Consider the following 27,387-nt stretch of genomic DNA (forward strand, 5'->3'; position numbering starts at 1 on the left):
GATTTGTCTCCACTCCAAGGAAATACACTGTACCTTCGAATCGAGTAAAGAAAAGTGTAGTTAACACTGTTCCAGCTGGACGGCCACAGATACAGACAAAAAGGCCAGGTCGTCTTCAGTGAAGGAGGCTGGCGTACAAATAGGCTGACAAGCCATGAGGAGAATACTTCTGAATCCCTGAGAGATCCTCTGAACACTCCTCCCTCCTTCTTCCAATGTCTCACTGGTTGGGGCCATGGCCTCTCAGTCAGGGTAAGAAATCCACAACTAGTTGGCTGCTTCAGTTATTTCTCTCGGTTCCTGGGAAGAATAAAGCACTCTCTTTTTTTGTTTTTTTTTTCACTTTGTTGTACAAGTCACACTGAAATATTTTTTGGACGGCCTTACGTAATGCCTGTCACAGAAGCCCAATCTTGTTTTGATGGTGTTCAGATAACCATCAGTTCTTCCCTTTTTTCACTTTTGTTGAAGACGCGGCCTGGCTGTTATGTTGTGGTGTTGTGTTCATGTTGTGAGTTAGAAAGGGACAGATGAGCTGATTAATTTAGGTACAGAGTGATCTGCCTTTTCAACTCTGCAGACTTTGACCTTTTCAGTCCAGCACACTGTTGACTGATTACAATAACCCCAGCTGGCCATTACACTTTGATATATAAATACCATTTAAACTCATGTTGTAGAAGAAGGAATTTGCTTAGGTAAGTTTTTTTTTTCTTTATTGAATCAGTCTAACTTAGCAACATTACTATATTGGCAACTGATCAGCTCTGTGGAGTTCAGGCCTTGCACGTAGGCTCAGCCAGACACTCAAACAGAGGCTCTCTCAGGATCTATGCCTCCAACATGCAATCAAACGGATAAAATAGAAATTAAAGGTTGCTTGTCGTGAGTATTTTCCAAACTGGTCTGATGTAGGAACAAGACACTAGTGCATGGCTTTCCTGAAGGCTACAAGTACACAGTGCTGAGTTTGTGGTTATTGAGTCATGTCTTATTTCTGCAGACCACAATCTCAGTTACTTTCCTCAGAAAAAGGATGGAACTGTCTGCTTGATTGAGCCTCGCTTGACTGGTCTACTCCAGATACTTCAAAGATTAAATGTGAAAGTAAGTTTTAGATACTATCTGGCATCCGATGATTGTGGGACATTATGACTGTGACGGGGGACATCCCTTCAACCATACTGCAGTAGAGCCTGTGTTACGTTAGACAGTCTTATTCCATGAAAAGGACTTCTGAGCAGTGATTAAAGTTTTCTGTTTCCTCTGCTGTCTGTTGTCATGCAAAGACATGCTTTTTTATTCACACTTGCAAATAATGCACAAATATGTTGACAATGTGGAAAACAAGCAGTTTAAAAATCAATAAGTTGAAATAGAAAGCGTGTCTCTTGACCGGTTCTTCATGTTTAGATCAGTTCACTGCACACTATTCCCACAATCCACTTCTCAAAATTTGGCATTCTCCACTACTATTCATATTTACTTGTACTCAGTCATATGATTTCTCTCATTGAGTTTAATATATGAATTTTGTGGCTTTACTCATTATAATTGATAGGGTCAAGCTCCATGAGTGGAAATGTTTACAGAAACGTGTTATAATTGATAGAAATATGTTATTAAGCTGGGTTTTGACTGGCTTCTCCAAATGAGTTTGAGTACTGAGGCTGGTCTTCTCTATATTCACTGTAGTCACACCATGACACCACGACACATGTTTTGATCAGATACTGGCATGCACTTCCTTATTTACTGAAAAGCACAATCGCACTTTTCTCTTCTATACACTAGACTTTAGAGTTTCATGACTCCTCGCTGGCGGGGATCTCAACACTACCATTTGCCGTGATACAGCTAATGTTGAGCGAATTTTAAGTAAACCTGTGCGATGTTGCAAAAAGGGGCGAGAGTAAGGTGCGTTTCTGTGAACTGGTTTGGAGCTAAGTGTAGTTTTGTCTGAAGTAGACTACGTTCCGTTACAAAACACAGTAGAAGAAATAAAGTCTGTGATCCCGAAAGAAAACTTGCCGCCAAGACAAAAATGGCGAGAGGTCTTAAGGAATTTCTCTCAAATGGCCAGGTTTGCAATTGTTGTTTATGTCAGCTGGTTTTGGCTGGGAAGACGTCAACAGCGGAGACAGCTGATAGGTTATGTGAGTTAAATGTTCGCTGCATTAGAACTTTTCCTACAATGTCTTTCTCCCATTTGGAGCATGAATTATTATTTTTTTTAAAAGTGACTAAATGAGCTCAAGTGGGCATAAAACCTTTTTTTTTTTTTTTTTTTTTGAATGTGATCCTTTTCAAATGTGCACCAAAATACATGAATGGAAACGAGACTACTGATGCTACGGTAATGTTGAAACCAATGACAGAAAATGTAGCTTCTCTGCTTGATGATTGTCTTAAGTGCTGCACAACAATATTACAGGGTGTAACCCCCTGTTCAACTAATAAAAACCAACAGAGTGGGTCAATTAGGTGGGCAGAATGGACATGAGCAGTGTTTACAAAAGATTCAGTGCCTGGGGCTTTTGATTGTTAAGCACTGTGCTCTTAGTGGCCCATTCATACATTCAGCCCCACTCCAAAAGTGACACCGACAGGCTCATTTACATTTACATGTAGCATACTTTAAGCCCTCTGGGCACTTAATGGCTTAGTTTCATTACTTGTCTAACCATTTTGAAATGTAGAGAGCTCTACTTGCAGTGCATGACAGTCTTAGACCACAGACAACATTTATAGAATCAAAGACTTTGAAAGGGTAGTTGGTATTTGTCAGCTTGGTGGCACGGTTGGCAAAATAACTAACATCCAGCAGAATTCACTAGAATGTGGCTTTCACACAGTTTAGCTGCAGTCGTTGTCAGTACACAGTTATCTGTGGTCAGTCTGGTCGCAGCCAGCTTGTTATTTGTCATTCTTTACTATGTGAAAGTTAAGTTTTTTTCACAGTAAATAACCTAAGCTTATTTCTTAGTGGTGCTGTTAGTCAAATCAACTCCAGAGAGAGTAACAGCAGGGGGGGTGGGGGTGTTGGATGTCTGGATGATGGATGATGGATAGTCTAAACAATGTTTGATTTACACCTCTGCTGATAAAACCGGTGTTAATGGTATTTCTCAAACACCCTGCATTGTTTATGACCTTGGTTGCATCCTGAGCTCAGTTTTAATGTAGCCTAGGTATAGATTGTAAATCAAGTAGCCTAATGAGTCATAGCTGGGTGGCGTTGATGATGTAAAACAGCCAGAGGCTTGGTGAAGAGGTGGGTTGGAAAATGATGTAAACTTACTGATAAGTTGTTTTAAAAGTGGCTGTGTTTAGTCTACACCGTTCAATGTGACTATATCTCAGTTTCCCATGTCTTCACTAGACCTGATCAGTTTTCATGTAAGAGTGAATCCTTCCAGTAAACTTTGAATATGTAGTTGAGTTTGTCTACCTTTCATAAGTCTTATGTAATGTTGTTTTTTTTTACATTTCTGAAAACAGTTAAGTCCATCTGCTTCTTTTCATCTTTCCACTTTTAATTATTGACAATTGAAAATACCCTTGTGTATTGTGTTAATAATCTAGGAGGAGGCTGGGTGGGTGCTGCCTAATTGTACTCTGTCAACAGACTTAAAATCTTTGTTGTTACTGGCAGAGCCTGAAGCTGTCGAGTAAAACCGAGAGGCGACACGCCTGGCAGATAATTTGCTTCTTTCTTGTTTCTGTAGCTGCGTTCTGTTTAACAAGGTGCACATATGAGATGAGTCATTTTTTTGTTTCTCTGTCGGGCTGTCTGTTCCTAATGTACACACACACACACACGTTCTGTATGAATACTCATGTTTTTAATAATCCAAGTGGCAAAATTCTTTACGTTAAGCTTTTTCATTACATGTTCATACATTTGATGGCGTCTGCTCCTCTGATGAAAATCCATGCATTCTCTAGCTTACAAGGACTCTGCCCTGAAATAACTCCTTTTCATGTTTGGACTACACACATTATGCTCAGAATGTCAATATGGGCAGAGAGGTTTGTTTAGCTACCAGTTTATCCTGCAGTCTTACACATATATTTGTAGTGGCTACAGGCTAGTTTGATAGGTTTATGCTATGTCTAAGAAGCACGTGGTGTTAAATGAGCAACATCAACTTTTGTATTTGAATGTATGACAACATAGAAAATGGCCACTAGCAGTTTCCGCTGGGGTACAAATTTACTGAGACCAGCTGCACCGGGAGATTGTTTGCAGCAGAAGTAGGCTACGGCCCAGTGTCTAGATCCGCCTAAGCCTATTAGGGACTACTTTCTCCACAGGTTATCTTTGTGATCCCCGCCACTCATGATGTGTGGGGTTTTTCACTAATGATGCTGATGGTTTACCAAAAAAAAACTGTGACTCATAATAGAGGGTGATAATGGTAGTCTGACTGTATGAGCTGTTCTGAAAAGTTGGACTTGTGCTCAGCGTTTATTTAAGAATTAAGAAATCATAGCAGGAAAAATCAACTTTTGACCGAGAGTGTTGCGTAACTTCTGGATTCGTCAGGTGTTTCCTTTTTATGAACGACTCACTTTCATAATGCTGGTTCTTTTTAATGCCATCATTGTGAAGCGGTGAGATGAGACGTCTCTTAATTGTTGCTCCCCTGCTTGTTTTTGATGTTGGCTTGTTGTTCTGTTTGTGTTATTAGCAACATGAACCGTGAGGACCGGAATGTGCTCCGAATGAAAGAAAGAGAAAGGAGAAATCAAGAAATCCAGCAGGGAGGAGGCGAGGCCTTTCCAGCAAATTCCCCTCTCTTTCCTGAACCTTACAAAGTGGTAAGTTGGTTTACCTCGCGTTCACTTTTGACATGTAATTCATTAGTCAGTTCAGAAGAGTCCGTAACAGTGACAGGAAGTGAGAACTGCGCGTGCTACCTGGATAAATGCTTTTCTTATCACATATTTAAAAACGTCACGTCTCTGCTTTGTTAAACTGCTAAGAGGAATGTTTAGATTTAGGCTTCTGTGGCAAAATTTTGAACCCTTTCCTGTTGTCATTCCTCACACCTGTGTGTACGCTTCCTGTAATGTTCATTTGTCTTCATTCATACATCAGTCTGAAAAACAAAAGTGGTTGTTAGTTGATTAGTTTTTCAAAGTTTTCTCCCCTAAAAGTCAAGATATTCCTGTCTTGGTTTTGTTTATAGTTTGTGTGATGAAGGCTTAAAAAGGGGTTAACTCAAGATGTGTTTTAATACTCATGCAGGAGCTGTTTTCATGTTACAAGTCTGAACAGGTTTTACTGACAATGACAGTCCAGGCGATGTAATTGACTGATATGTATGCAGCACAGCATTTGGTTACGCTAATCATAGGTATTAAAAAACGTTATCAGATGCTATTTCGACCATTTGTGCCTTCAATTAAATCTGTCAGAGAGTGAGCTATTGACCTGCTCTGCACAAACTAGACAGCACCAGCCTCTAGTTAGATGCTTTGTAGTCCAGCTGTAGAAAGTAAACAGAAGAACACGCCAGCTTCCCCCTTCCTCCTGTGTCTTCCTCATGCTGTGACACACACACACACACGCAGTGTAGTTATAGGCCGGACAGCTCCCGTCTGGCCAGAACAATTGTAAAGAGGATTTGAGTTCTCTCTACTGGTCTAATCTTTGCCACTAACCAGCTTTAAGCAGAGGTAAGTGGCTGCTCTCCCTTAGCTTGAGCTAGCCATCAAAACAGCAGTGAGGAATGTGTCCTGACAGGTTGGGAATAGAGAGGGAAACAGAGGTGAGTGATGAGTGCTGGCCTGTGTGTTTTGGCCCACAATAAAAAGCTTACTTTGAAGAAAGGAAAGTCCTTGGCCTTTGCAAAGGAAAAAAAGACCCTCGTAGCAAATAATCAAGTATTTTGTAAGTTGGTTCTCCTATCTGAAGATCAGTTCTACTTCTTTTGTGGAAAAGGTGGTGACTTAGCACAAAAGAAATGTGGAGAAAAACCAACTGTTTGAGTCATTGGCTTTTTCTACACTTTGTATCTTTTGTCTCCTGCATGTCTGGGTCTTATGTAAGCTGCAGTTTGACTTTTTTCTCTCCTCTCTGTCATGCTTCACTAAGTGGAAGTTTACTGTGTTCTGCATTAAAGGCCATGTGTGCACACAGCTGCAGCTGTGGCCTCCCATATGTAGACCAGCAAAGCAGTAACGTTTTTATGGTGCAGGGTTCATGGACTTGTAACTCAGCTGCACACAATGAAGAACACAAAAAGATCTGGTGAAAATTAGTGCCCAACAAAATAAATATATATACACTTACTTGATGTTGTGCATACAAAATGTACATGAATGCATTTTTTTTTTTTTAAATCAAGTACTCTAATGTGATAATATCAAATCGGCCTTTTCAATTATATTTTACCAAGAAGCACTCCCAGAAACAAAGCAAAGGAAATAACTCAGGAAATCAAAAATCCATTAGGCGCATTCATGTTTGTATTTCCACTGCCTCTTAACAACCGCAGAGATTAAGTAAATTAGACAGGCAACAGATTAAAACGGTTGACTTAGTTTGTAATTTTCGTATACAACAAGACGGCATTTAGTTCATGTGAAGGAAGTGGAAATCGGTGCGTTGTCCTTTGTCGTCTGCTGTTGTGGGATTATAAGTTTTAAATTGTTGAAAAGGATAACTCCTGGCCAGCAGGAAAATGCTGTCTCATGACCAGGGACCAAAACTTGAATGAGGTATCTCCGGTCAGCATGAAGGTGATGTCCCTGAGAATCTAAAAGTTCCCAAAAACCAGTGTTGGAAAAGTTCACTTTCTACATGAACTAGTTCATAGTTCTTTTTTTTCAATTTGTTGCTGCGAGTTATTATTTTTCAAAATGATAGCCACAGCCCATATAGAACCACAGACAGCAATTATTTGATCAGTTTTAACACTGAAACTATGCGTCAGATTTCAAGTTGTTTAAGTAATCATACGAAGATGCTGTATTAATGGTCTGAGGTAGTGACCCTTCATTAGTCTTTGCCTCCATGCTTTGCATTTTGATGACGCATGCAGCGGTGAGACTCTGTGGTGGCTGGTGTTGCCAGATTGGGTGTTTTTTCTGCTACATATTAAGGCCTGTTTACGGTGTGTTTTAGCCGGGTTTTCTCCAGGAAGGCTCTATGGAAATCTGGAACTCTCTTAAACAAAGTTAAACTGTGAGAGAGTGCCGTTCACCAACGCCAGAATGAACGCGTTCACAATAATGTTCATCAGGCAGAAATAGAGTACGTTCAGTTCACGTTCGCCCAAAATATGAACGAGTTCATGAACGATCGTTCATTGAACGCGTTCAGGCACAACACTGTCAAAAACAAGAATTCTGATTCTCATGCTTTTTTAAACATATATTATGACAGCAGAGTACAACTTTCTTGGGGTAACAGACACAACAGTGTGTTGCAAAGACTGTATAAACAAAAAGTTTGAAAGACACGTTTTAATGATCCAAATTTACTTTTTTTTGCACTTGTGTGTACTTAGAGCCCTGTTTGTTCATTACATTACCTGCCAGCATACATCAATATGTGTGTAATATTCTCCTTTTGTAATACTAGTCAGGCTTTATTAAAAAAAAGGAAGTTATTTCTCTTCCGCTTGAAGTCTCATAGAGTCAAAATAAGGCACATCCTTTATGTTTGTACTACAAAGTGAAACCAAATCAACCCCTTAAGAAGAAAGACTAGTGATACTACACTGTCAACCACACACACATGCGAGCCGGGCCATGTGAGTAGGCGGTAGTGGAGGGCATGTTGTGACCAAGCTAGTTTCCTGCTACAGATAACGGTTTGTGTTTCCTCACCCGCTGTGTGTAACTGGATATTCTGCACAGACGTCTGTCACGGGCCGGTTGTAAGCAGGTCGACTGGAACTCGTGGCCTCGAAGTGATTGATTAACCTCAGTGTTTGAACTACGAGTAGATCCTTATCTGCGTTCACAGATGGGTGTGGACTGATCTGGGCCCAGCATTGAACAAGCCAACTGTGATTGGCTGATTAGGCCTCTCTCGACTATTTCAAATGTAAAACTGGGGACACGAGGGATTAGGATGTAATTTGTTTCTATTATATTAATTTAGCATATTTCACTCATTGTAAGTAGGAGTGATACATTTTCCATGTTTTTGATGGAAGCTAATTAACCCCGATGTTGAACTCATGTCCTTAATGACTGTTTTCTCTCCCCCCTCTCCCTTTCTCATTTCTGTCTCTTCTTTCTCCGTCTGTCTTGTTTTTTTCTTCGTCCTTACACTATCCTCTGCCCCACCTCTTCCTCCCACATTCTCTGCTTCTCTCTTGCAGTCCAGCAAGGAAGATAAACTGTCCAGCCGTATTCAGAGCATGCTGGGCAATTACGACGAGATGAAAGAGCCGATTGGTGACACACTTCCAAAGCTTGGTAAACCTTCTAACAGCTCATCTTCCTCAGAGGAGAAATCAGGCCCGCCTTTGTTTGGTGGGGACCAGCGTAGCGGTGGCAGCAGCCAGAGCAGCAAGTGGACTCCTGTTGGCCCCGCAGCAGGTGGATCTTCATCTCAGTCCCAGAAACGCTCAGGACTCCAAGGTGGGCACGGTAGCCAGAGGGGCAACGGAGGGAGTAGCGGCAGCAGCAGTAGTAGCCAAAGACACGGAGAAGTGCGGGAAAAGAAGTCAAGTAAACACAGCGGAGGGTCAGAGCACTCCAAGTCTCACACGTCGAGTCCTGCGAAGGGCTCGCTGAGTTCCTCCAGCAGCAACAGCCACTCACGGAGCTCCTTGTCTGCTGAGCAGCATCACAGCAAGGAGCGTTACCGTTCCAAGTCCCCGCGAGACAGAGAGGCCAACTGGGACTCGCCCTCACGGGTTCACACTTCTTTCCCCACTGGACAGCACTCGAGTCAGGCCTTTCCCCCATCTCTCATGTCCAAGCCCGGCTCCATGCAGCAAAAGCCCACAGCCTATGTGCGGCCTATGGACGGCCAGGAAACGGCAGAACCCAAGAGCTCACAAGCAGAAAGCTACAGTGGACAGTCGCACAGCAGCACCATGGGAGAGATGAAGTCCAATGGCAAGGCCTCGCTTTCCAAACTCAAGATCCCCTCACAGCCTGTAGAGGTAAGGCTGAAGCTACAGGCTTTCTGCTGGTGCAGTTTCTTTGTATTTTTAATTTATTCTGAACCCTCCAGCTTATGTACACTGCACACATTAATTACTGTGTGTTTATGTAGCATATAAATCTACAGTACTGAAGCTTGCATGTAGAATTTATAGATTTACTATGGCAGAGCACTGTTTATGTTTGGAGCATATATTCATAATGATGTAATCACTGAATTACCTACGGCATGTTTACACATGGTCTGACTGAACTTGTAGGTCTCATAAAAGGCCCATAGACTGATTGTACTTTAAAATGGAAGCCGCTGCCCACCTGCTGATCTGACATGGTGTTGTTTGTGAACACGTGCTAAGTGTGATACTTCTGTCTTTAGGGATCTGGTGACGCTAACTGTGTCGACGAGATTCTGAAGGTATGTACATAATTGTGTACTGCGAAAAAGTCCCTCTGTCAGGTCACCAGTTCAGCACAAGTATTCAGAGAAAAGCCTTTCAGCCTTGAGTCAATGAAAGAGCGTTTTGCATTACTGGCATCTTACAACTCATTTGCACATTTTTCCCTGTGTGTGTGTGTGTGTGTGTTTTTCTTTCAGGAAATGACTCAATCATGGCCCCCTCCGCTCACAGCCATCCACACCCCCTGCAAAACAGAACCCTCCAAGTTTCCATTCCCCACGAAGGTCAGCATAAAACCGGTGCCTGTTTTTACGGTTTGATTCAAATGATTATTTGTCCTGATGAATTAATAAGGTTTCATTATTTGTTTATTACATTTGTCTGGTGCAAATAGACCTTTCATAACACACATAATCAAACCAGAGAAGCTTGGTTTTGCTTCTGACTGGAACTTGAAGTGATGAGACATTATTTATTAATGCGATTAGAAATGTTGAAGTACTTTGCTGTAAGTTTTGGTGGTTACACAAGGAAGCTTGTGCTTGCATGTAAATATAAGTAGCCACAAACCCATGGAGGAAGAAGTCTGTTTTGCGGTTTTCTCATCATCATCAGATGTTTTAAGACAAATAATATTATGGTATATGATGTAGAGGAAAAACAGGATCATGAAAATTCTGAATTTTTTGTTTGTTTGTTTTCACCTCAGGACTCCCACACCTTTCCCAGCGGACATAGTGAGTATCATTTCAAATTCAAACCTGAACCCAATTATCCTCACAAATGGATGAGGAATGTGTATCTCTCTGATGTTTAGACTTATTGATCATGAGGTTTTTCTGTGTTTTCAGAGCGAGGCAGTTCTTCCAAGAGCTCCAGCAGCCACCAGTCCAAAGCTTGCGATGACCAGCCAACGTAAGTACATCATCCTTTCCTCTTTTCTTCCTTTTTTATTCTAACTAAATACGTGCAGTTTTCCTAGTATTGATTCATACAGCATAAAGCTGAGTACTCAAACAACAAAGTAAAGTAAGGTGATGTTACTCTACATGCAGGAATGATGTGGACACAGGAAGCGGTCTTAAACTGCAGCAGTTGTACGGCTGTAATAAAACACAAATAATTGAGATTTAATTGTGATTCATTCCCGTATCTCAGTATGCTTGAAGATGACCTCAAGCTAAGCAGCAGTGAGGACAGTGATGGAGAACAGGACCCTGCCAAGAATACCTCAAGAAACACATCAGCAAGGTAGAGCACAAAAAATGGACTTTTGTCAAACTTGTATGGATTTCTTTTCTGTTGAGACTCTGCCAAAGAGCAATGACTTGAATAATAATACTGAGGCTACGGCAGTTCCTTATCTTAAATTTAGTTTGCAAAGAGTTGTGTAACTTCTTTTTCCTCATAATTTTCTTCTCCCCAGTCATCATTTTGTTGCCTCATGTATGGCACAATCTAACAAAATGGCCTCAAAATCATCACCTCAGCCGGACAGACTTAAATTTGACATTTGAAGATAGTATTATTTGCATTGTTTTTGGTCTAATTGTATTTCAAATAATTAATTATCTTATATAATATTGTTTTGCTATGTGTTTGTTAATTTAGCACTGACAATGTAAAAAATTGTGGACTTTTTGTTTGATCAGAAATACACTTCACATGGTCCTGAAATTTGACAAAATATGTTAACAATTGATTTAAAAAAAAAACTACCTGTCAGTGCAGCTTGATGCTCGCTCACTCGCCCTAATTGCTGTAGTAGCTGGTTGGTCAGGACACCTGTGCAGAGGAGTCTAGGGGGGGACAGCATCAACATCCCCCCCCCTTTACACTTGAAACTATCCCAAATCCAACAGTGATGTGTTAGTAGTGACAGGCACTGCAGTGTGAGGCAAATTTCCAATTCTGAAAAACACAGCAGGTAAATTACAAATTGGGTAGATAACTGATAAAAAAAAAATTGCTGACATATATATCGTGGTTAAGAATGATTGGCATATTGATGATATTAAATCCTCACGTGAAGTTTTGAGATCAAACATATTGCCTCAGATTGCCACAGTTTGAAATATACTATACACCTTTTGTACACAATATAATGTGGTTTAACTCTCCCCTTTCTCTGTGACAGCAATAATAGTGAAGGAGCTGAGCCATCGAGGGATGACTCCAGCAGCCACAGCGGCTCAGAGAGCAGTTCAGGCTCCGACAGCGAGAGCGAAAGCAGCACGACGGACAGCGAAGCCAATGAGCACCCGCGGCCCGCCTCTCCTGAAGTAATGACTTAACAGTAACTTTGTAATAAAGTGTTCTAAATATTCCTAACTGTGTCCTTGCTTATGGGTTGGGGTAGTGCTTAATCTAGGTATCATAGGTGTATACATTTTTACTCACTTAAGACAATGTCTGACTTCTTTTTGTTCTTCTTCGTCCCTTCAGCCTGAACAGCCAATGGCCAACAAATGGCAGCTGGACAACTGGTTCAAGAAGGCCAAGCAGTTCTCCCCAGCTTCTCCAGTGGACAACAATAATGTTCCAACCAAGTGCAAGAAAGACAGCCGAGAAAACAGCTCAGGACGCGGCTATGGTAGCCAAGGAGGGGGGTCAAAAGACTCATCAGCACCCGCCCCAAGCAGGGACCTTCGGGCAGCGCAAAAGGGCGGTGAGAGTGGCCGTGGACGGCAAAAATCCCCCGCCCAGAGTGAGGGCAGCACGGGTAACCGAAGGCCTGTGGGTAAGAAACAGCCTAAAAAGTCTGAGAAGCCCCCAGTGGTGGAGGAACCAAAGGGAGGTCTGAGAGTAGAGAGTGAGCCGGCTCCAGAGATACCTCCTCACCGGCCCAAAGCTGCTACCAAGGGTTCCCGTAAACCAAGCATCAAAAAAGAGCCTAAATCATCCCCACGGCCCACCGCAGCTGCCGTCACCACCACTGCAGATAAACGTAAGGCCAAGGCGCCCACCAAGACTTGTCAGAAGTCCCGTGAATTTGTCGATACAGACTCTTCGTCGTCAGACTCTGAGGGGAATGACAGCATCCCGTCCTCATCTCAAACACCCAAGTACACAGAGAGCATCAGGACGCCTGTGTGTGTGTTTTCTCCAATGGAGGAGAAAGAGCTATTGTCTCCACTCAGTGATCCTGATGAGCGCTACCCAGCAAGGCAACCACAGCAGCAGGTTTTACTAGTGAAAATAGGTCAGTCCACTTTGCCAGAAAGGTCTTATACAATTAATATACAATTTCCCACCTAATTCTATGCACTTACTTTACATACTCCTGAAGCTTTTCTTTACTTTGGACCAAACTAAACCGTATCCTACCCTTCCCTTTCCTCCCCATTTCCTACAGATCTCAACTTGCTGTCTAGGATCCCAGGGCGGCCCTACAAGGAGCCTGCGGAGATAAAAGTGGAGAGGGACGACTCTCTAGACAGGGACAGCAAAGACTTCAGCAAGCAGAACTCTGAGAAGAGCTCCAGCAAGACCAAGAGGAAACACAAGGTATGGGACCTGATAGGGCAAAATACCAGACTGTGTTTTAATTCAAGTCCTGTTTCACTTCTTTTGAAGCGAGAAAAAGGCCGGTTAGTGTTTTCACTGAGTTTTTCTTGTTTATGTAATGCAATGTTTCAGTTTGATCTTTCACACTTATCAAACATTCACTGAGATTTTTCTTAGTAGTATATCTATCAAGGAAATCGTGACCCCATTTCAGTTCACCTTTTATCCCATCAGGATATCTACAGTAACTTATAAAGAGATTTCCATTAAAGCAAAAACTGCCTTTAAGCCAAGGAACAATTGATTATATTTTGGTGGTGATCCAGGTCTGGAATTTCTGCCATTAGATGATGATTTTGTAATTTTATTTTTATTTTTTGAAGATAATATTAATGTTTCATTGCTGTGAAACAACCAGAGTAAGAGGTTGAAAATCTAAGTAATACGAGTCATATCTTTAGATGTGACGGTGATTTTAGAAGAAGAACATTTTGCACTTGCAGAAGGTTGTACTGTACCTCCTAAGAGTTGAAGTGCTAGTTGGCAAATTTAAGCTCAATTGCTGGGTTTGTCATGTCCTTGGGTCAGTTGCCATAGAGACATGTACAGACACCGAATCTGAGTACAGCTTAAATGTGTCTTCGCATTTAATATTCTGTGTTCTGTATATCTTTAGAATGATGAAGAAGGCACCAAGCCAGAGAGCAAGCGATGCAAGCTTGAGGATAAGTCTCTATCTCATCATAAAAGCAGCAGTAAAGAGTGAGTATTCTTATTTTTCTTTCTGATTATTATTCACAGTAAAGTCTCTGCACACCAGAGGGTTGTGAACATTTGGCGCACTTCGTGTGACAACAGTGCTTCATTATTGCAGGGAACATGAAGTTTGCCAGATGTCTTCTACCCATTTCTGACAATTCATCTTAGAATGTTTATTACATTGCAGACAGCTGTTATCATCTGCTCTTATGATATCTCTTATTTTCTTAGGAAATAATCCTTCCCTGCAAAGTCTATATTTAATCCTTAAGTGTTAATATTTTGTTTTGTGGACTGACAAATTTAGCCTTAAAAAATGTACATATTATCTGCCATCAGGTCTAAGAGATCTCTGGAGAAGAAAGAAGAGCCAGTCCCCTCTCCTTCCATGTCAGGTCTTCAGCGGACGCCAAAGGCAGAGCATCCGAGTCGGAAGAGGACAATCAGCCAGTCGTCCACCTCTCTGTCCAGCGGGACAGGAAGTGGAAAGGAGGGGAGCCACAGTACCAAGGGCAACTCCACCTCCAAACACAGAAAAGGAGAGGACAAGGGACGCAGCACACGTGATGGCAAGGTGAGTGTGGGTAACCTTATCAACATGCTGCGTCTGTGAATACCTGGCAAGCACTGTGATTACTGCGAAAGTGTCAGTGCAATCTTTCGTCATGTTTGCCAACTGTTTAGTGTGTCTCCCTCGGGGGACTTTGAATAACGAGGCAAGCATATTTAAAAAAAAGTTGCTATGGAAAGAAGGGGAGTGGTTGAGAGCATTGCTTGATGTGTGTGTGTGTACTTTATTTACGTTTGTGTACAACATTCTCATATGTAGATGAGAACATGTGTAACCAGCATTCATATACACTGTGCCTAGCTTATCACAAAATTATTATAGATTTCAGTAGCTTATGTCCAAGTTTCCATAGAAAACAAAACATCTCCCTGTTCTCCATTTTCTCCTTCACTTCAAACACCAGGCTCCTTTTTCCCGAAACTTTATTCCTTCTCACTTGCTGTCTCTGCAGGAGAAATCCTCAAAGGGCTGTGATAACCAGCTGGCCGTGCCTCCACTCTCCACAGACGGCTCCAAGTCTCAGAGATCCAAGCTGGTGTTTGAGGACAGGTAAGAGGAGCCCTTTCCACTGTGGATAACCCCACAGCGGGATATGTAGAAAGAACTGCTGTGGGGATCTAGGGTTCCCTTTGATGCATAAAGCCGTAGGAGGTTGAGAGGTCATGAATAGATGTGCCTGCATGCAGCAGAGATGACGTAAATTTCCATTTTAAAAGGCTGTCTGTTGGGAATCTCTGTTTTCATGCTGTGGTAAAGTAACAACACAGTCTTGCTTCTTATTCGTGTGTCATTTGTTTTGGAGGTGTATTTAATTTAAGAATAGTTGTTAAGGGCATTGAGAGAAACTATCTATCTGTGCTGTCACTTACTGTAAAAATGTTCCTATTAAATTATGTTGGGGTTTGTTTGTTTTTTTTAAACTTCATCCTTGTAATCAAATTTGTTTGACCTTTTGCTTCAGGGTCCACTCAGCTGATCACTACTTACAAGAGGCCAAGAAGCTGAAACACAATGCAGATGCACTGGTAAGACTGAGAGCTTAATGCCTTTTTACATGTGTAACTGAGATGTAACAGTGCTATTTAATGCATGTAAAGCAGTGAAACGATTGTTAAAATCAAAGATGTTAACGCAAAACAATATTCTGGTTTCTGATGTCCATTTCTTTTGGTTTCCTAACAGTTTTTTTGAGTATATTGTCTAAAACAAAAGAAAAACAAATGCTTTTATTACCTGGTCACAGCTGAGCAGGTGATAGCTATATTTAACTGCAGGTCTGGTGTCAGATTAAAAGACACCTGACTCAGCTGCATGCTACTTGAGCTCAAAATCATTATTTGGTTTTGGGGGGTTTTTTTGCTGCTATTATTTACTGAAAAGAGAGTTTGTGTTATCCGCACCAAGTCAAATACAGAAGGTGTCATTTATGTAAGGCGCTGGGTCAAAACCATGTCGAAACAAATGTCATGTGAACAGCATTTAGTCGTCAACCAGCTGTTACACACTGTAACTCGGCATGAACCACTAACAATGATTTTGTTTGTGCAGTTGGACCGTTTTGAGAAGGCAGTTTACTACTTGGACGCGGTTGTGTCCTTCATTGAATGTGGTAATGCTCTGGAGAAGAGCGCCCAAGAGGCCAAGTCTCCCTTTCCCATGTACGCTGAAACAGTGGAGCTGATCAAGTAAGGACATACAAAACTACCTCTTTCATACTGACATACACTATTTTCATGGTCACAGAATTGAAATTGAAACAGAAGTACTATATGACTGACCATAAAAACATGTTTCTATAATGACTTTTGGTTTCTTGTGTGTGCGTTCAGATACACTATGAAGTTAAAAAGCTACATGGCCCCAGATGCTACTTCAGCAGACAAGAGGCTAGCTGTGCTTTGGTAAGTACTGCTGACTGTTTGAAAAGGAAGAGTTCACATATCTCTGGTCATCAATATTTACTCTTTTAAACAAAAAAAAAAACCCAACCCATTTCTCTTTCCAGCCTGCGATGCCAGTCCCTCCTCTACCTGCGGTTATTCAAGCTGAGGAAAGACAGTGCACTAAAATACTCCAAAACACTCACCGAACACTTAAAGGTACTTCTGTTTACAAGAAACTGCTTGATGATGTGCCTGAACCCAGAGAAGACAATATAAATTCAGAGCTGAAAGTTTGCAACCAGCATGCCTGATTTCAGACACAAAGCAGTTGTAAATTGATTTATTACTTCATTCAATACATTGTATACGTTTCCCCCTGGACAACTTTTCAGGCCCACAAGTCTTTTGTAGCTTTAATTCCTGCAAACTTCATGCATGTATTTTTCTGTGAATGTGTAACCTGCGTCCTCTGTGTACATAATGTTCTTCCTCTCATTTTGTTTGACAGAACTCTCTGAGTAACACCCAGGCTCCCTCTCCTGGAATGGGAAAGTAAGTCATGGTGTCATCTGCTGATAAGATTAAAAAAAAAAGTTTCCCCAGTGATTTTAAAGTTTTATAATTTCACAGGAAATTGTTAACAAGATAGTAGCAATTTTAAGTTTAACATCTTTGTAGATACTTTATGGACTATCTCACTTCCCCAGTTTTTATTGTTTTTATAAAAAAGTTTGAAGCCACTGAGTCTAGGCAGCAATTATATAAATACTGTTGTCAATGATGATTTTCAGTGTGTGCTCAGTGTATTATAACTTCTAAAAATATCTTAACATTTACCGTTCAGTTTCTAAATCAGCACCAGCTTTCTCATTGCCATGTCTCACTGCTTGTGTCTTGTTTCCTCATGCAGTAAGGCAGCGGGCATGCCCTCTCCAGTGTCTCCAAAACTGTCACCAGGCACGGCCGGTGGCTACTCGTCAGTCAGCAACAGTAGCAGCGCCAGCTCGTCTGTGACCATACCTCAGCGTATCCACCAGATGGCTGCCAGCTACGTCCAGGTCACCTCCAACTTCTTGTATGCTACAGAGGTCTGGGACCAGGCTGAGCAACTATCCAAGGAGCAGAAAGGTATACTTTTTTTATTGTATAAATTGTTATTTATACAGATAGTTAGGTTGTCCCTCAAACCTTTTTATTTATTGCATCCTTTGAAGACAACTGATGTAAGGTGCACTATAGAGCAAACAGGTCCAGGCTGGACCAGGTTTTTAGAAACTGATGTGAATTGGAACCAGCTCCAGATTTGTGACCTAGAAATTCATTAAAAGAAACACACTTTTTGATTTTTCATATCAATACTTAAAAGAGAAGTTGGGACATACTTTTCTACCTATTGTGAAAAATCATTGTTCAAAAGAAATCCAGAGAGGATCACTCTCTTGATATGCTGTTTGTAGTAACTCTGCAACAGCATTCCCAGTGGGGTCTGAGTCACATGCAATGACACTATATACATTATGTAACTAGCAGGGTTTAAACAGATTGATTGACAGATGCTCTGGGACAAATCAGCACTCAAGTAGTATTACTCCTACCTGGTCAATGATTCAAAATACTCTGACTTTATGGTTTAAGTACAAGGTTTTTAGCCCTCTTGTGCAACCTGTGCTCACTGGTTGTATCGTGTCCCATCACTTGAGCAGCAGGAATGTGAGAAGACGACAAGTCTTGTAAAATGTCAAAAATGTTCAAAAACTAAAGTGCAGTCAGTGCAGCTCAAGACTTTAACCATGTAATTGCACGTCTTTAGAATAAATCCTTTGTTGCATGTCACCTCCCTCCCTCTGTCCTGCTGTCTCCCCTCCTCTTCTGTTGAGACAATAGAAAGGGAGGAGAGACAGCAAAGTAGAGAGAGAGACTCTCCTGCACATTGGGCCAGATGCAAGAGAATATGTTCATATTTTTCTTCTTAAATCTGACATACTTTTTTCGTGAGGTGGAATTTACAAGTGTGCCACATTGGATTCATCAAACACTCGTATTTCCAGGAAACAGTCGTAAATTACATTCGTAAACATGATGAATCCCACCTGTTCTAAATGGAACGCGTGTTCCTGAGAATGGTAAATTAGCATGAATGACGCCCCCAAAATACCATATATGGTCAGATGTCTGGCAGGTTGTAGAGAAGCTCCATTCATGAAAATGACACTGAAGACTAAAAAGAAAAACTTTACAAGCTCTATGACTGAGGTCCTGCTCTCAGAAAAAGATCAACAGAAACATATATTATTATTTAGTATTAGTAGTGGAATGAAAGACAAAGAATGAGGAAGAATGACCCGTGCTGTGAATGCTTTCTTAGCTGTTGCGTGCACCGTCACAGAAATAAAAACAAAAATGATTTAACATGAATTAGATGCCAAAACCATCTCGATAGGTGATGTCATCAGCCATGGAGTTAAACTATAACTTCGATCACCAATATTTCAATTAAATGAATAAAAATAATTAATAGTCAGTTTGCATTGTGGTAAAGTAACTGTGGACAAGTTGCTTTGTAGTTTCAGCCACTAATATTTATATTGTGCATCATAGTTTCAATTGTCAATTTAAATGACTGACATATCTACCTAAATTGTTAAATAGCCTACCACTTCATACTTAGTAGCCTAATACTTTTGCAAACAGAGTAATGTCATCATGATTATGGATTCAGAAGTTAATTTTAATGAACGGGACATAGTATACACTTGCCCATTGTCTACATCCCCTGGAGTTCACAGCCATTACTCAGGGCTCTAAAATACTGACAATATAATATACGCTCAGCCTGCCAATCAACATGATTAATTTCTCTGTTATGTGGTAGTCAGCATACAGTGATGTTAAAAATAAATATCCAAGTCAGTGGACTCTGACGACCAGAGGCAATGGCGTCTTCGTTATGTTGGTTACAACCACTGATGTTACACTTGCTGCTGGTCTGCTATCAGCACTGACCTGCTAACACCCAGGATGGCAATGCAGGACAAGCCGGCAGAAGAAGTTGGAGATGGGGGTAACAGATAAACAGCTGTAGCTCTCTGTGTATTCGTGCTGATAAACTAAAATACAGCAGACTGCATCACTCCGCATAGTATAGCTGCTATATCGCGCTTGGCTGTATTGTATCATACAGTGTTGTTTGGTCTTGATACCTGTGTGGAGGTGTTATGTGTTCATTAATTGATTATCATATCTTGCTGATCTATCTACACCCCCCCCCCGGAAAATTTGAGTTCCCCCTTAAAGACATGATATTGTTGGCACACTGCCATTAGACCCATGACAGGTACGACAGGTCTGCATCACTCGTAATTTTTGTTCGTACCTAAGAGAAAATCCAAAATACGAGAAAATTGGTGAATGCGGCAAATCCTAAAATTACCCGTATACGTGGTTTTAGGACAAATCTGTGCGTACGAGTGGTTCTTGCATCTGGCCCATTGTCTATGAAAGAGAATATTTCTAAAAACCTGAGTACAGGCTGGAAATTGAGCCTTTAGGAAGTATTGCAGCCGATTAATCTGTTAGAAATTGACCGAAAATTGAAAACAGATGTCAGCTATCCAAATGATAGAATTTGTAAATATGCTGTTTTTTCAGTTTTATTATGGCCATAAGGTTAAATTATTTAAGATTTGGACAGCAATTTTAAGACATCATTTTTGGCTTTGGGGAATTGTTAATAGAAGATTTTACACTACTTTCTAATATTTATTGATTTAAACAATTGAGTAATTATTTAAAAAAAAGAGATGAACTGATAATGAAATAGTTGTAATTCTGTCAACCTCCCACACAAAGAAATGATGTTATTGCTGAGCTTGATTTGAAGGCAGTGGCTTTGTAAGTGACTGTGTCCTTGTTTTTTGTTTTTTTTTCCAGACTTCTTCTTGGAGTTGGACAAGGTGATGGGTCCTCTGATCTTCAACACCAGCAGCATGACAGAACTGGTGCGTTACACACGGCAGGGCCTCCACTGGTTGCGCCTGGACGCAAAGCTAATTCCCTAGCAAGGACTCGCTCCCTGCGCGCTGCTTCTAACACACACACACACACACACACCCACACCTCAGCCTCTCGTGTTCAGCAACATGTGCTCAAAGACACACGCATGCCCTCATAGACAGACACACACAAATCCATACGTACTGTATGCACACACAATCCACCTCTGGTCCTTCATGTACACACACACACACACGTGATGAACTTCTCAGACATATCTTCAACACTGTGTCCATTTTCTACACCAGCTTGCCAAAAACACTGAGCAATTTAGGACATCTCACACCTTCAACAGCACCACACAGGGAGAAGCAACGAATCCGCACGAGGGAGAAAATGATGGAGCTTATTGCCATGCTTCATATATCGGCATTCTTACAAAATCTTTGAAGGCCATGTTTTTATCTATTTGGCAAGGAATGCCGGGTGAATTATTTATTATGAATACACTAAAAATGGGGTTTGGTTTATAGGCTACTTTGGCTTTTAACTTTTTATTTTACTTTGTTTCACCAAAGTACCTCCCATGAACACCAAAGGTGCTTTAAAATGAAGGTTTCTCTTTATCATTTTTGTGCCTTGTGTGTGAGCTACAGGAAAACAAATGATCACCTGTCATATCTGAATAAATACCTTTCCTTTTCTGTCTTTTTTTTTTTTTTTTTTTCATTTGCTTTTGCGACAGTTGTCATTTTATACTTTTAAACATTTGGCAGTTAATGAAAGCTGGCAACAATTCTGTTTTTATTGCAGTCACTCAGTTTAAAATCACGTCCTGTTAATATATTTGACATTTTAGAGCAAAGATGACGTTGGCTCAGTCTCGGTGGCCTCTAATTAAGCTACCTTACACCATCTTGATTTATCTTTTCATCAATGTTTTAGGCGCTAAAGATTAATTTTGGAGCGTGCCCACAAGATTTAATGACTGTAGGAAGGGCTACTGTGCACAGCAGATTAATACTTCTGACACACATATTTATAAATGTCCTAATGAGTTATATTGATCCATGTATTGTTTTTTAACATTGTCTTTTTATTTACCAGAATCATGAACTTTTTTTTTTTTTGCCCTGCTAGCAAATAAAATATTGGTCAGTTGTTTAAGTTGTTCTCTTTTGGATGTTAAGAGCAGCTTGGCCTCTAGGGGCTGCTAGCGGGGGGTTTTAGACCTGCAGCCTTATTTAAATTGATCATGTCAGTGTTCTCACTAAGAGATTTGCTGCTTCTTTGAAGCTGCACAATATGAGTCCTGAAATGTTTTTACACTGTAGCTCCATTGTTCATTCAGAAATTTCCTTGAGGAAGAGTCACTACATACAGTGTTATTCTTTTTTGTTTATCCCCTTGTTTGCTCAGCGTATTTTTCTAAGGAATAGCAGGGAGTGTTTAAGTATTGAAGCTCGTGTCAATGAATACAATGCAGTTATTTACATTGCAGTTTCTAAAAACTGGGCCTGTGCGAAAACTAATTTGGTCTAAAGCAAATTTCTCTGAAAGTAAAGATGTTACAAATGTTTTTTCTAGAGAAGCAAACTCATCAGTGGTGCAGATAAGCAGTGTTGCATTTATAGAACTAAGAGTTAAATCTATGATTATATATTTCAAATAAGTATAACAGCCAAAACAGATTTTATTTATATACAAAGCAGTTTTTCTTTCTTCTGGCCAAGCAAAAGTATAACTTTTCAAATACATAGGTTTAAAACAGGGTTGAACAGGGGTTATTTTATGAGATGCAAAGTATTTGTATATGTAATCAGTCCTATTTAAATTTTAAAATCTTAATCATTACTTGTGTTGCAAGAAAGTAGGGAAGAAATGTGTCAGCTAGTTGTGTTAATATGTTTCAGCAGGCAGAGTAGAGACATCAATGTATGCCAGCTGTACACATATGAACATATCTGTTGGTTATTTAAAATGACTGGTTCTCATGCATGGATGCTAGTGCTTCAGAATGACATTTGGGTTTTGGTCAATGACATGAAGGACTGTCCCCTTTGTTGTTGTTTAGTTTAGTTTTTTGTTCAGCCCACTTCTTACATGCTGGAAATATCCCGGGCCAAATGGTATTCAATGGAACTATTACTGGTTTATTTGGTTGATGTTTTAGTTGATCATTGGTTGAAAATGATCAAAGTACTAAAATGCTTCAGACCTGTGGATATTGTTTCACTTTCTCGCATTTTATTCAATCCTTAAACATATGTGCTGTGTTTTTTCTGACATGTCATTTTACACTTTTTTCAAAAGAAATCTCTATCATTACTGTTTGGCCCTGGTTTGACCTTTTTTGTGTTAATTTTTTCAATCCTTCACCGGCTCCCTGGCCTTTATTGTAGGTAGGATACTGTTATTTCCTCTTGCACTTGAAACTGAGAAAGTCAGAGGAGGTATTATTTTAATCTATGCAGGATTTTTACAAAAAAATATATCAGTTTCTGTGGAAAAAGTTAATTTTTAGGCTTGGGATTTTTTCCCCCTCTTCTTTTTTTCTGCCTCAAAAAGAAACCTGTTTAACTCAAGTGTCCAATGCCTTTAGCTTTTGCAATTTTGTGTACTGGTTTAGTAAATATATATAAATATATATATATATATAAATATGTGTGTGTGTGCGTGCGCGTGTGTGTGTGTGTGTGTGTGTGTGTGTGTGTGTGTAAATAGATCTGTTTTTATAACCAAACACAGATGGCTTGAGCCATTTTGTACTTAAAGCTGGAGGCCACTTTTCTCATAGGAATTCCTCTGTGGGTTTTGCCAGCCCAGTCAATGTCTTCATACACTGGTACACTTTGTAAGTACAGGTCCGCGCCTTGTGTTCCCTACACTATCTTGTAGTCAAATGTACAAATTTAGCATTAGAATAATTTTTAACAGTTTGCTACTCACACTTATTTATTTTTCTGCCCCTTTGCTTAATGTTTTTTTTTCTATTTTTCCTTTTTAAGGAGTACCATTTTATGAAATAGGAAGATGTAAATGTATTGGGGATGTTCATGATGAGATTTCATTGTAAGTAGTAATTAATATTAATTCTAACTTGAAAGAATCCAGGGTAAGATGAGTTTTTTGACATTCAGTAGGAAGATGTTAACACTTGCATGTTTCTATTTAAATACAAATGTATAAATTGTAAATATAACATTTCTTTAAGGGTGAATTTCTACTACAGGTTGACATTTTTATTGAAATTTAAAAATGCTGTAAATACATTTGTGAGATACTTTATGCACATTTTTTTCCTCTGTGGGCTTTTGTGTTTTCTTCTAAGCTGTTACAGATGACATCTCTGTCTCTGAACACTGTATATCAAATTGATCTCTCAGTCCTTTTCTTATACGTGCTCGTATACTTTGTCTCCTGCTTCACTGTCTCTCAGTATCATGGTCGCCACATAATCATTTAATGTCTCTTGATCCAAGTGCGAATATTTTGTCTTCCCTGTATTTGATACGGAAGTGTGTACTGATGAAATGTATATCGTTGATCTCATGGGATGGATGGATGCATGGCGGTTGGCGTGTACAGTCTTATGTAAAACCACCTTGTTTCTCCCTCACAAGAGTATTAACTATTTGTCCCTTTTGAACAATTGGTCCAACATGTCTTTTGGAACAGAGGTATTTCTCTACACGTCAACAGTTGTAGCAGTTTATACAGTATGTTGTATAACACCTTTTTTCTAAAAGTCGTCTCACAATTGAGACAAGCAGCATACACTATGTACAATAGTCTAAATTGGATTAGTTTTAAGAGAACTGATGATAGAAATACTATATATGATGGATGCAATATGATTAAAGGTACTCATTGAGTTTGATCTTCAAACTTAGGTTATGTAATTTAAAAGCATTCTTGTGAAGTGAGTATTAATTGTGACTAATGAGAGTCTGTCCTGAATATTCTTTGTATTTTGTCGTATTGAGAATAAAATATATATGAATATGTTTAATGGAGTTGTACTAGTTTTATTTAAGCAACACAAGATTGGAGTGCAAGAAGATATTTAAAATGAAAAAATGAACGTACAAAAAGGTAAGTAAGTGAAGAGCAGTAAGGCTGGACTATTTATTATTTACTGAACAATAATATGTTTTGGTAGTATAGATGGAAATAAAGTGATATTCTTCATGATGTCCAAATGAATACACATGGCTTTGTTAACATGGCTAAATATCTTGCAGCCAAGGACCTCAATTGTGTTTTATTGGTTAAAAGTCATGAGCAACTTCTGCGGCTTGCACATTGATACCTACAGACCAAACGTGGCCAAATCACTTGTACTTTTATTATGGAAAGCTACAGTATAATATATGACAGGTCAAGGCTCAACAAGTGGCACAACCTGTATCATCAAAGAAGAACAGTGGCCACAAGTTAGTATGTGGACAGGGGACTAATATGTACTGCTAACTGGACTATAGACCCACCTCTAGGAGTATTTGAAATTCAATCAACGTCCCTTTTCACACAGTCGTTACATTATTTTTTGTACAAGCTGATGCTGACAACAGGCTGGTTTGTGCTTCTGTTCTCATTGAATGAATTGCCACCAAGTGGTCATGAGTGGTTACTGTCACAGCTGTCATCATCCCATCAATCGCTGCAATTGTTATCACTGGATTGTCATGATAATCATTGTCATTGTTGGTGGCAGTGGGAACAGTGTAGTATTACTAACAATGGGACACTGACAATATAGTTCATGGAGGAGAGTGACTTTAATAACTTTGACAGAGGAAGTGTTTCATAATCTGAATTGTGATATTTTCAAAGACTTCTTAGATTCCAGTTGTGAACATCTCAAAGCAATAATTTGCAGAAACCACTAATCACTTTATTCAGAAATGAAGATGATGATTATAAGACCAGATTGATAGGTTTAGGGCACTTTCCTTCCTTCCTCCCTTCCTTCCTTCTTCCCTTCCTTCTTCCTCCCTTCCTTCCTTGACTCGAGGACCACAGGGTCACTGAAAGGTCTAAATCTAGATCCACACTTTTTTCTTCTCTGTATCTTAAAAGCTTTTCTCCATTTTACTTTATTCTGTAGGTTGTAGCCTATGTGTTATATTACCTAAATATAATACTGGAACTGAATTACAGAGAAACAAATAATGATAATCGGGTAAAAAACAGTTGTTTGCCTATTTCTAAAAGAAATGGAGAGTTAATCTTTTCTGTGCATGAAAAAACAAAGGTATTCAAAGTAGTTTATATAGCTTTGCATTGCAGAGCCTCTTAGAAATGATTAGCTCTTTTCAATCCACATTGTGCTCGCTTGAGAAATTTAACTCTTATGTAGACTGGGGGGGGTGGGGGTGGGGGGTTGTGCTCACTTTGTCTTTTCACATTTATAATGAGCTTTATCTCCTGTTAGTTTTTACTTATAATAATCATATCCCAGGAACATTGCACATGTATATATCTTAGATTTTTAGAACATTTATTTATTTGTTTATCTGTATGAGGATTTTTTTCTGTATGTAAATTCAAGGAACAATTATTAGAATAAAATAATATAAGCACCCATCGTGTAAAATAAAAATAAAAATAAATTATAAATAAAACATTGAAATTATAAATAAAACAATAAAATCAATCAATTGTCAATATGATTTTTTAAAAAATATTAATTTTCAGTACATATGTCTGTCAGTGAATTTAAGGAAGATTTAAAAATGTCACTGTCCAGTTTCAGCTGCTGCCTCTTCTCTACCATCAAAACAGTCTAAGAGAAAGTCCCGTTTTCACTATTCCGCCATTAACACCGTCTGACCAATAGGATGTCGTGGATTCCCAAAGTGCCCGCCTCCCATCGCTTCTGATTGGTCCACCCGGTGCTCCATTACCTTCCCTCATCCGCTTCTTTCTCTCCAGGGAGTAAGATAAGCTAACTGCGAGCTGAGGGAAAGGAAAGGAAAGCTCCTTACCGGAGAGAGAGGCGGAGGTGACGAGGCACGACAACCAACTAACATAAAAGTGAATCTTTCTGCAATGTTTTTCCTCTCTCTCTCATTCATTTGAGTAGAGTTGATACACTCAGGAGAGAAAAACAAGGACTACAAGTGGGAAAAACCGAGCGACCGGGAATCAACAGGTACGTTAAGGGGACGTTGGAGGCAGCAGGTGCATTTTAGTGTCGCTGTTCAGTTTCGGTCATCTGTCAACCTGTTGGCTTGTCTTTCCTGTCAGTATATCTTTATGGAAATAAACAAAACCCTTTATAGTTAATCTCTCTTCATATTCGCATGTTTTAAAAGTTGTATTTCGACTTGGGAGGGAGTTAAAACATTGTCCTTGAATAAGCTACATAAGAGTAAGGTGCTAATGTTAGATAGCAACATTTATCTCTGTTAGTGCTCATAGCTCATTGATTAGCTATATTATTTATACATTGTGTAATTGTCTCCTAAAATAGTTTTTGGTACCCTTGTAGTTTAAATCTCCAAAGGCTGCCTTTATATGTCCAGATTTTTTTAATGGCTCATAATGGATTGGCTTAGTCAATTAATCGATTCATCAGTATCACTCAAGTTTAAGTCACTGATTTGATTGTGTTACGTCATTTATCATTTAGATACCAACCATTCACTGTTTCTGCTTGAATACTTTAAGGTTTTGGTCTGTTAGTTGGTCAAAACAGGCATTTTAACATGTCATCTGGGAAAACAATCTATTATTCACACTGTGGATTGCAACCCAGACTAATGTTATTACCACATTTAATAGTTATTGTCATACTTTCCCTGTTGCACATTGCTTATGCAGTGTGTGTGTGTGTATGTTGCGAGTCTTTTGGGACCAACAAAGTGCTGCAACCTTATCTCCTTGTCTCAAATTGATACCTGGCTCTGAATTATGCACAGGAGGGCCTTTCTACCTAATGACTTGGCTATGTTTTATTTAAAGTGGGAACAAAAGGCGCTATGGCCGTGGCAGGGTTGCTTTGGGGGAAACCAGACACTGGTGTTTTGTGCTGTTGCTGAAAACTGAAGCACTCATGCAGTGCGTTGGTCAGATGGTGTGAGCAGGAGGAGCACACTGGCCTCTCTGTTTGCTGCCTCGGGATGCCAATGCTCAG

At 39.9% G+C, this 27,387-nt stretch overlaps 2 protein-coding genes across 3 annotated transcripts in view; both read left to right on the forward strand.

Moving 5' to 3' along the window:
- aff4 (AF4/FMR2 family, member 4) lies at window positions 1–24,258 on the forward strand. The gene is made up of 21 exons (XM_053331668.1): window positions 1–252; window positions 4,695–4,824; window positions 8,343–9,134; window positions 9,512–9,550; window positions 9,731–9,817; window positions 10,243–10,270; window positions 10,385–10,448; window positions 10,692–10,784; window positions 11,671–11,815; window positions 11,979–12,735; window positions 12,889–13,040; window positions 13,717–13,802; window positions 14,139–14,373; window positions 14,822–14,919; window positions 15,332–15,395; window positions 15,919–16,055; window positions 16,200–16,271; window positions 16,376–16,469; window positions 16,762–16,805; window positions 17,164–17,381; window positions 20,184–24,258. The coding sequence occupies exons 1-21, from the start codon at window positions 236–238 to the stop codon at window positions 20,309–20,311; spliced, it is 3,480 nt and encodes a 1,159-aa protein (XP_053187643.1). The 5' UTR covers window positions 1–235; the 3' UTR covers window positions 20,312–24,258.
- A 1,995-nt stretch (window positions 24,259–26,253) lies between these two features.
- The window catches only part of shroom1 (shroom family member 1), a 29,769-nt gene continuing 28,635 nt past the window's right edge, over window positions 26,254–27,387 (forward strand). For both annotated transcript variants that reach the window (XM_053331666.1, XM_053331667.1), the window contains exon 1: window positions 26,254–26,403. The gene's annotated coding sequence lies outside the window, so the exon portion shown is untranslated. The remainder of the gene's footprint in view (window positions 26,404–27,387) is intronic.

Source organism: Scomber japonicus, chromosome 13, assembly GCF_027409825.1.
Source record: "Scomber japonicus isolate fScoJap1 chromosome 13, fScoJap1.pri, whole genome shotgun sequence".
Taxonomy (NCBI): Eukaryota; Metazoa; Chordata; class Actinopteri; order Scombriformes; family Scombridae; genus Scomber; species Scomber japonicus.